This window comes from Denticeps clupeoides, chromosome 8 (assembly GCF_900700375.1).
Source record: "Denticeps clupeoides chromosome 8, fDenClu1.1, whole genome shotgun sequence".
NCBI classification, from domain to species: domain Eukaryota; kingdom Metazoa; phylum Chordata; class Actinopteri; order Clupeiformes; family Denticipitidae; genus Denticeps; species Denticeps clupeoides.
Genome location: NC_041714.1, coordinates 12405752 through 12416227, shown reverse-complemented (window position 1 = coordinate 12416227; position 10476 = coordinate 12405752). Strand labels below are relative to the sequence as shown.

The 10476-nt window shown below is 43.4% G+C and overlaps 1 protein-coding gene and 1 pseudogene across 2 annotated transcripts; both read left to right on the top strand.

Annotated features, from left to right (window-relative positions):
* The first annotated feature begins 417 nt into the window (after positions 1-417).
* Positions 418-7563, top strand: ndnfl (neuron-derived neurotrophic factor, like). 2 transcript variants are annotated; one of them, XM_028989772.1, is made up of 4 exons: positions 418-734; positions 3218-3421; positions 4405-4529; positions 5730-7563. In XM_028989772.1, the coding sequence occupies exons 2-4, from the start codon at positions 3252-3254 to the stop codon at positions 7142-7144; spliced, it is 1710 nt and encodes a 569-aa protein (XP_028845605.1). In that variant the 5' UTR covers positions 418-734; positions 3218-3251; the 3' UTR covers positions 7145-7563. The 2 variants fall into 2 exon arrangements, with proteins under 2 accessions (XP_028845605.1, XP_028845606.1); XM_028989773.1 differs by lacking the exon at positions 418-734 and adding an exon at positions 1227-1607.
* A 1015-nt stretch (positions 7564-8578) lies between these two features.
* Positions 8579-10395, top strand: LOC114796105 (dnaJ homolog subfamily C member 9-like; annotated as a pseudogene).
* Positions 10396-10476: the final 81 nt, after the last annotated feature.

Genomic DNA, 10476 nt, shown 5'->3' with positions numbered 1-10476 from the left:
TATCATATTGCTCAATTTAAAAATAAGAAAAAAATTATCAGGACACTGAAAATGTCCCCATGGGGTTGTTTACTTACCTTTGTAGCATTATCGGGACATTTTCTGTTAGTGACGAATATACACAAATCTTTTAGCTAGCTCTTAAAGGTGTACATACATTTATTTTATACATGAAAAAATGATGATATATAATAATATATATACACACTTTATTTTGTAATATAATCTAACAATTCAGCATATTTTAAAGACAGCACAAAACATTTATTGGCTCATCTACTCCTAAGTGCATGGTGATCTGATTTATTTGCTGATTATCCAAAGTACATGCAAATCTTGCAATATTACAGTCAACACACACACTCCTGTCGACACCCCCTCCACACACACAGAGCTTGCCACCCCCACCAAGTGCAACCTCACCATCGGTCCTCTCCCTCACTCACTCAGCCTCTGTTTGATTTGAGCGCCTCACTTAGCGGAGGAGCTCTGCTTTCAGCCAGCATACGAGAAACAAGAGAAGAGTACGAGGAGAAAAAACTAAGTCCGAAGAGTAAAGGAGTGTGGGGAGGAGGAAAAGGAAGCTGGAGAAAGGCGCACGGCTCTCCTCTCTCTCTTGCTGGAGGACGGGCTCTGCTCCGGGACACCAAGAGGGTATCCTCAACCTTTTCTCCACTCCTCTTCTCTGCCTGCCTTCTGCCTTCCTTGCCGGTGGAGCCTGAGAGGTCTCTAAGGTAAGGTGGAGTGTTGTCGTTGCTAAGTGAAGTCTCTTTAGGGTCGACTCCCAACTGTAAATATTGTTTTTTATATATTTTGCCTTTTTCCTATACTGAGGGGTTCTGGATGGACGGGACATGCCGCCGTTAATTTTCTGAACACTTTGCTTATGCAGATTTTTTTTTTCTTTCTTCCAGTACTTGTTTAATTAGTTCATTATTGTCCAAAAATATATTTTTCCATTTTCAATCTATCAAATTGTATGCAGATATGTGCTTGCAGGGGTGGCTTGGGCAGCAGAGACGGGATTTAAATAAAAGAGCTGAATTGTAACAACCTACCGTACTCTCTTTCATTAGAATATACGCATTATAAGAAAAGGACACCAAAGGAAAGAAACAAAGGGCACAGAAGGAAGAAATAAAAGGCTGATAAAATTGAACATGCAGGAAATCAGCCGTAAAATCCTGTAAAGGTTGGACCTGTCACAGCGACTGTTCAACCCCCACATCCCTGTCCCCGAGATGCCATCCGTCCCCAGCCTCATCTGCCTTTTCATCTGAGCTTCTTCATTATCACTCCATTGCTCGACCCGCACCGTAACACAACAGAGGCGCCCAAAATCCTGCTGAGTTGCTGTTTTTCCCCTCCCACTTGCATTATTCCACCTCTTTCTCTTTCTTTTGGCCTCATCCACTGGGGAGTTGATTGGACCTCTTCAAAGACATCTGATACCACAGAAACACTACGAGTGAAAGCCTCCACCACTGTCATGAGAAGACCTATACTCCAGAACAGGGGACAGATCAAATGAGCATAATGGAAGGAAGATAGAGGGTTCGGATGAGGACGTAAAAAAAAAGAAGATTACGATGTCTCAGGTCATGGAGGTTAGGGCATGACAAATACGAATTGTATTAATCTAAAAGAAGTATATATTCATAGTCACACTATGGTTCAGAAGATTGTAATCTGGTAGGTTTATGAAAATTACATTTCGGCTATAATTGTTGCTGAACTGATCATTTAATTTGCCGATAATTCCGACATATACATATTTTATATACGGTTGCATTTTGAGCAACAGTGTTGCTGCCACTCTGTTTTCATCCCTGCGTCTTTATTGAGATTGAAGGGCGAGCACCTTCTGTCTTTCTGCCCCCGAGTGTATGCTGTCTGCACCTCACCATCAGACCCAGGGAAGGGGTTGAACCCTTATCTTAGTTCATATGTGGCCTGCTGTCACTCGCTCTCTCTCATCTGATACATTACCTTTACCATCACGCTTCCTTTCACAGCATCCCTCGCTCCCGTCCATTTCGCTCTCACCTCCTACACGTCTCCCTTCTTCTCTCATCTGCCTAAATTTGTTCTCCCTCTGTTTCTCTCACCTCCTACATCCCCCTTTCCATGTCTTGCTTTCCTCTCTCTATCCCTATCTCCTTTTTATTTCCCTCTCTGACTTTTTCCTCATCCTTCCATCCCGCCGTCTCTTTTTCTCTCTCTCTCATTCTGAAAGGTTTATGGGTTGTTCACTCCTGAGGAAGACTAATGAGATCCTCCATGTCTCGTAATGAAGCAGCTGTTGAGAGTTTCCGAGACGAGCGCGAGCCCGACACTCTGATAAACCCACGCCGCTGTCATCTGATCTACAGGGGCATCGTCTCCCCGGTGACATACACATGGTTGTTATGGGGATTTTTTTATTTTTTTTTTTTACATGGTCTCTTTGATTGCATCCTGATGCTCTGGGGACATTAACAACAATCAACAGTCAGAACAGCAGGGGGACGAGAGAGAGAGAGAGAGAAAGACACCTTTTTAAAGTTTTCTCTGCTTGATACTTGTCATACACAAGACCCTATCACTTCCCATTACATCACACAGTGGCAAATGTAGGTGTTTTTTCCAGTTTCAAGCCAGAAAACTACACAAAAACTATGCTATTTATGGAACAAGCCAGCATGAACCAGCCTTTCTACTAATAGACTTATTAGGAACACATTCTTCAATCATTATTTGTGCTCGCTTTGAAATTTTTCATGGGATTTTTAAAGCTTCAGTGCTTAAAAAGGATCCCTGAGTAACACAGCTTGGTGAATTTCTTCTCTCCATATGAATAATTCCGTTTGAATAAAAGCAAACGTTTCTTTCTATCAATGAATCATCATCTCTGAAGCCTTTGCCTTTGCCTCTTCCTCTTTTTTTTCCCCTCCCCATCACTCCATCTCTCACGGGCTGCACACATTTACCGCCAGTGTGGTGTTACGGTGTGATTTACTCCGCATTTTCCTCTGACAAGTGATGATGGACTCTTGTGTTTAGCAGGCAAAATTAAATAAACATGTGCATCAGCATATCCCAAGAGTCCCTTCAATTACAGCAAGGCATTTAATATGGTCTGACACATGTCTGCTTTATTGTTCTGCTTATAAATGATGAAGAAGAAGATGTTGAAATGATTAAAGCATTTTTAAAAATCGACTTTTCTTTCTTTCAGAATCAGGCAAAGGGTCCTTGGATTATCATTAAAAATGACATCTTTTTGGTCCCTGTGCCTGGCTGTGGCACTTCTCTGTGGGCCATCAGGTCCCCCAGCACTTTCAGGTTTGGCTCTTGAAAATGAGGTTCCACTTCGCCCCACCTCCTGGCTTCCAGAGGAGAAGGTCACTTCTGTCCATCTGCCCAAGGGCAGGACACGGAGGTGAGAGGTCACAATGGTGTATGACCGTAAAAAAAAATCGAATTTCTACTTTCCCCTATGGAATGTCTTGGGAAATGAACTAACTTTTTCAATGATAAAATATGTCCTCAAGTGAATGATAGAGGCCAGTGAAAACTGACTCTTTGGCCAGACTCCTGCAAGGACAAGGATGCAGACTGGAGGCTTCAGCTCGGAGCTGTAAATTAGTAACAGTATCTCCCTGTGAGCTTCAGTACGGCTGCTGCGGCTCTCATCCATGACAGCATGGAACAAAATAAACAGCGACTAATGATAATCTGAATTAATTGATCAATTAAGACGCCAATTAGCACCAGTTTCCTTGACAGTAGCACTGCGACATATCTGCATGTGTACAGTTTTAAAATACACATTTTCGATAGATGCTGGCATGGAAGACCTCTGAAATTTTTATATTAACCTTGATAAGAGTGACACAAAAAAAAATTGCTATGCATTACAATTCATTATGTTGGATTAGTGCAATACTGCACATCTGGAGAAGGGATGTACATTTTTCCACTCTAAATGTGATTTATGCATTTGCATCACGTAGACTGGACAATGCGTCCTTCGGCTAGCTATGCTATCTTTCTTAGAGATAGCCATCTAGATCAATCAGGTCTTATCTGACCTCCAATGTTTTATTCTTTCCCAATGGATGACACTCCACCAACATTACAACAGTCAAGTATGTCCTCTGTTTTTGTGAGAAAATGAAAGGAAGGCTTGCTAGGGATTGCTGTGATGGGGGAAAAGAGGCACCAAGCACCACTTTCTTTTTAAATGACATGAATTTCTGGTAGAGAACTTAACCTCACCTCTATCATAATTACAGATATATGGTGTTAGCATTCGCTGAACAATCATTACACAAAAGGTTCTTTAACACACCCATCCAGGTCCAGTGTGGTCATTTTGGACTGAAATAATTACCAATAGTCACGTGATGCTTGTTCCTGCAGGTTCTACTTCACACTGAAAAAGAAGACCCCGTCCATGTCGCTCACCGTCAGTCCCTGTGGTGTTGCCATTGAATGGAGTCTGGCAGCTCGTACGCTGAAGGATAAACCACCCAAAAACCCGCACTGTGAGTGAAGAGGCGGCGAAGAATAACACACACAGGGGAAACCACAACCAACACAGACTGAAATCAATAATAACTAACAATAATTAAAAAAAGAATTAACATAAACAGTTGTAAATGCTAGTTTCATTAGACAAACGAATTGCTCAAAACAGCATATCTGGTCTTATTTATTTCAGACAAATACTCCCCCTCCTTACCTGATCCCGGATTTTGCACAATAATCCTCTTAAGCCATTACAATAATGCTTTTCATGGGCGATCAATCAAGATGATATGAGTTCAATTAAATTCAACACATTGCAGTTTCCCTATCTAATAATTCCCCATGTATTTGGCATTTCAGCCACTGAGCAGATGCCACGGAGATAGTCTATTCTCTGCCCGTGTCTCAGGAGATTTAGGATTGGGTGTAGAGTTACAAACCACCAGACTGTTTATGCAAAATTCTCTCCCATGGAAACCATAGACCACTGCTTTTCATCTTACTGTGTATTCAATATTCTCAAACTTCAGAGAAACTGCGAAGAGGGGGGAGGGTTACAAACATTGTGATGAAAATGATAAATTGTCTCAAATCCTCTCTTGCATGGGTATGTCATTTTTACTCTAACATTAGAGCTCTATAACACTTGCCGAGCATTTGCTAAAGTCACATCAAGGACACCTTGGATTTACTAAACAGTTATAACCAAGACTTTTTGCTAGTTGTCTAATACCAAACAATCAAGGTAGCTCAGCATTAACAAGCTCATTCCTGACTCAAAAAAGGGGTTAAGTTTTAGAGCCAACAGGGGGAAGACAGTGGGTAACACACTCGTCTATGAACCAGAAGACCCAGGTTCAAACCCCGCTTACTACCATTGTGTCCCTGAGCAAGACACTTAACCCTAAGTTGCTCCAGGGGGGACTGTCCCTGTAACTACTGATTGTAAGTCGCTCTGGATAAGGGCGTCTGGTAAATGCTGTAAATGTAAATGTAAATGGAAGCATGAAATCAAGGAGTGAAATGAATCATTCAACGTCTCATGCTCTGTGCTTAGCAATTCACATTCATTCTGAGTTTCTAAATTAAGCAACAAAAGTAATGACGGCTTGAAATGGACCGTTTGAAAATCCGGCCACATGGCGAGATCCTTCGATTATACATTCGATTAATCAGAGAGTATGAGTTCTTGAGGCTTTCCACTGTTCTCTTTTCAGGGAGCTCAAAGAAGAGCATGCCTGAAGTTTGGTGGAGAGGACCGGGAACAGAAGCGAAAATTCACTCTTATGTGGGCAACTCGGTAGACACCTATGCAGGTCCGGCGTATGCCCCTGCATCATTGTACATCCTGAGGTTGAAATCGAGAGAATTGGACACCAAAGCCTCTGTGTTCCTTCACGAGGGGCCTGGACCGTCGTGGGCTTTTCCGGACCTGCCGACTGACCGTCGGGTGCACATGCTAGGGGTGGGAATGACCAGTGTTACCCTCAGCTGGACCCCAAGTCCTTCCGTACCTCAACCTGGCCACTCTGGAAAGCACAGCTACGACTACTGCGTTCTTGTCAATCGCAACCATAATCACAACAGCGCCTGCGCCGCGCATGAAGCTACGGACAAAGAGGCACCAAGAAAGACAGAGCCAAAAGGCAAAGAAAAGAAAGGGACTGTGTGGCCGGTGCCAAAGGACTGGTGGTGGCAGCAATGGGATGTGCATGAAGGACGTCTGTCTGCTTCTGATGAGTTTGAAGGCCTTGATTGTGCTTGCAGAGGCGTGGAGAGCGTGTGCACGGTTTCGGAGCTTCTCCCAGACACCCAGTACTACTTTGACGTGTTTGTGTCCGACAGAGTCAACGGCACGAGTGCGGCGTACACTGGGGCGTTCGCTCGAACACACGAAGAGGCGCGCCCGGCCGTGACAACGTTAAAGGAGGGTGAGCCACAGCAGGTCAGGTTGCAGGATGAGCACAACGCCAGGCAGCGTGGGGCAACTTTCTTCAGCTTCCGTCCCCGGGGTTGGCAGCAAAATGGCTTGCTGACTCTTCAGAGCTGCAACAGTACAAAGAAAGTGAAAGTTTCGGTCCTGAGCAAAGGAAAGGTCCTGACATCTCAAGAGGTTGGAGAGCGCTTGACACAGATTTGGCTCCAGGGAAGTCCTTCATACCTCATAAAATTGGAGAATTCAGACGCATCAGCAGCTGCCCGGCCAAAGCGTTCAGCCAGGTCACCCACTTTCCTCAAAATCCAGGCCTCCTCGGCTTACCACCGCCAGGCTGCGCCAGTCTTCCCTGCAACGCTGCAGCTGAAGTCCTTCAACAAGCTGCGAACCTGCGACTCGGTCACGCTGGCATGGATGGGCACGGAGGAGCGCAGCCTGTATTGCGTGTACAGTCGGCGCGTCTCTGGCGGCCGGCCTCCGGCAGATCGCTGTTTGGGCCCAGAGTCTCGACCGGATTCGGAAAGGATTCTTTGTAAATACTTCCAGGAGCTCAACCCTCAGAGGGCAGTTACGACCGCTGTGGTTACTGGTCTGGAGTCCGGAGTGGCCTACATGTTTGATGTGTACCTCATCAGGCGCTGGGGACTCCCACTAAAGTACCACAGCAAGACAGTGCGAACCAGGAAAGAGTGCTGAATGTTCCTCATGACATTGTCTCCTCAGCTGGAACCCACAGACTTGTTTTTAGAGACATGATCGGCAAAGACATTGTCATAATAAAGCCATTCAATTAAGACTGTTTGGGTATTGCACTTTGCCACATGAAAGGTTGGATTTGATGACCAGCATCGTTACAGAGTGGCAAGATCAACCTCACACCAGCAAAACCCATTACGTATTTGGAACCTGCCGTGCTACTTTTGCTTCATAATGTTCATAATGCTGATACCTATAATGTGCCAGTTGTCTGTGTTAATCGACTCAGTGTCAAGGGAGTGTGTCATGTGACTGTGCCAAATATGCAAATGATACAGCCCAAGGACTACAAGAGCCAAGAGAGGTACTTTAAAAGTACAAAGTCTGTGTAACTTTTTCACAATTTGTGTATGGAGAGAAGGGGCAGTTTGCTTTGTGCTATGTCTGCAGTGTCTGTTACGTTCTGCTTGAGCATGCAGCAGATTAAATGATTTGTTCAGTTTCATTGTCTTTAATGTGACTTGTGCTAAGCTTTGACACGCCAATAAACTTGCACTCGGTATCCGGCCTATGCCACGGAAATGTCATCAAACCAACTTCTGTATCTGCCTTGATCAAGCAGCTGATTATTACAGTGGTTTGGGCAAAACTATTATTTCAAATCCACAGTGCTTTATTATTGTCCGTATAAACTTTACATGGGCAATTTAATAGGGTTCATTTTGTTTACAATGCAGGACACATGTATTCAAAAGCAAAGGACTGGATTCACCTTTAATTGGCAACTGTTAAATTTTACTTTCTAAATGGCTAAACTTTTCATTCAGACACACAACTATGTGCAACTACGTTTTTTTTTGCTTTGATTAACTACACTACCATATATTTTGTATGAGAGAACGAGCTGAACTCTCTTCCCGTCACACATTGCAGCAACATTTGATGTGTTCACTTGATCTATCAAGGTTTTAATACATACATGTAGCTCTCAACAGCATCTCAACAGAAAAAGCAAAATAGAACACAGATTGTAGAAAGGACCTTTAATGTCAAAACACGATGTGTTTTTAAATGTAAATATAATGAGAAAAAAACGAGAACAATGAAAGGCGCCATTGCATTCCCACATCGGTCTTGCGATGACGTACAGTGCTTGATGGCGTCATTACGAAATCACGCACTAAGGAACGTTGGGTTGTGTTGTGAATAATTCAATTTTTTTATTATTGTTTGAACATAGTATGTTATGGTAGAAGTATCTTATAGAGTAGTGTCAGTCTTAAGCTGAGTTACGTTTGCAGGCCATTTTCAAGCGATGGGCGTTAATGGCCTTCAGAAATAAGCAAGACGTCCTAATCAAATTCAGGCATCAATATGGAAAATTGGATTGAGAACTTCTGGGGTTTCTTTGCACGTAAAGTTTTAAAATGTGACATGGGCTTGCTTGAGTGCTGTGAGGAGCTTTTTAAGGCCGCTGACCTCTACGAGCTCCTCGGAATCTCGAGGGATGCGACTGACGCTCAGCTACGTCAAGGTGTCACAGAGGGCAAAATATGATGAGCAGGGTGTGGTGGAGGAGGAGGAGGAGAACGACTCCCAGGGGCAGGATCGCATCTGGGAAGAGCACTGGAGACTGCGGTTCCCTAAGGTGTTGGACTTATTCATCTAGCTGAGCTAATTTCAACCCGTCAGCACCCTGGAACAACGTGATGATGAGCACTGAGCTGAAGCTCTGGACGTTGTGACTCGGCTGACCCATTGTAAATCAGTGTCCTCCAGCACTTCAACACCGCATTACCCATTATGGGGTGGCAGTACAAGGACTGAGCACACAATTCATGATATAATGACACTGAACCTTTTGGGAGCCAGGATCATGCCGTATATACAGTACAGGCCAAAAGTTTGGTCACACCTTCTCATTCAATGTGTTTTCTTTATTTTCATGACCATTTACATTGGTAGATTCTCACTAAAGGCATCAAAACTATGAATGAACACATGTGGAGTTACGTACGAAAAAATGTGAAATAACTGAAAACATGTTTTATATTCTAGTTTCTTCAAAATAGCACCCTTTGTTCTGTTTACTGCTTTGCACACTCATGGCATTCTCTCGATGAGCTTCAAGAGGTGTTCAAGAGGTGAGCTTGAAGGAGTTCCCAGAGGTGTTTAACACTTGTTGGCCCCTTTGCCTTCACTCTGCGGTCCAGCTCACCCCAAACCATCTCGATTGGGTTCAGGTCCGGTGACTGTGGAGGCCAGGTCTCAGCTTTTATATAACTCCACATGTTCATTCATAGTTTTGATGCCTTCAGTGAGATGGTCATAAAAACATTGAATGAGAAGGTGTGTCCAAACTTTTGGCCTGTATTGTATTTGTTAAAAGGTGTTTGCTCGCACCAAAAACCATTTGTATTTGCAAAAAACTGAATATATATATATATATGCATCAAGTGATTTGTATGAACATTTTTTTAAAAGATAGAATGATTTTCACATACAAAACCATAGTGCAAAAATCGTGAAACTGTGCACAGGAATCCAAGTGTGGTTGCAAATACCAACCTGCGAATTCATTCTGGCACTAATTTGACTAGCACCTGAGAAAAAGATCAACTCGCATATGCACCATATGCATAATCAGATTAATTCAGACATAGTTGAATTTGAAATGAAATATAAAGGCAGTGAGGAGGAGAGGACTGATGTGCTTTACCAGCAACACCGAGGGGACATGGATGCAGTCACCCTGCGTTGCTGTCAGGAGGATGAGCCCCGGTTCAGCAGTCTCATTAGGACGTAGGAGTCCGACAAGAAGAAAAAAGCACGTAAAAAGAAGGTAATGTGGCTTGGAATGTGGAGTGTCCACTGTGATGTACATTTTGCTGATTGATTGCTTTTCTTATTTTCTGTCCCTTGCCACTTTATATATGGATTTGCTTTGCTAGGCTGATGGAGAGAGACTGGAGGCTGAGGAAATGCAGAGAGAAACGGGTCTCAATGCTGACGACAGTCTGGTTAGGATGCTGAAGGTATTGTAATGACCATCTGTCATTTTTATCTTCTTGTAATATATTCACGTAAATCTTTTCCTCGTTTTCCTTGTGCAGCAAAGGCAGAAATCCCGGGAGCAGGGCTTCAATGCCTTTCTCTCTGAGCTGGAAGCAAAGTACTCTAAAAAGACAAGCTCAAGTGGAAGGAAAGGGGGAAAAATTATACATAATGGCAAGGACTGATATATTGACTACTTGGACTATTCTATTCTATTCTTGTTTGCTGCGATTTTGATGTAAAAAATTATTGTGCTTTGGACAACCCTGGATAAAACG

What these genes read in the sequence shown, in the direction of transcription:
- ndnfl (XM_028989772.1), top strand. Translation starts at nt 3,252, where the DNA reads ATGACATCTTTTTGGTCCCTGTGCCTGGCTGTGGCACTTCTCTGTGGG. An exon ending in CCCAAGGGCAGGACACGGAG is followed by an intron (nt 3,422 to 4,404) that starts GTGAGAGGTCAC and finishes TTGTTCCTGCAG; the next exon opens with GTTCTACTTCACACTGAAAA. An exon ending in ACCACCCAAAAACCCGCACT is followed by an intron (nt 4,530 to 5,729) that starts GTGAGTGAAGAG and finishes TTCTCTTTTCAG; the next exon opens with GGAGCTCAAAGAAGAGCATG.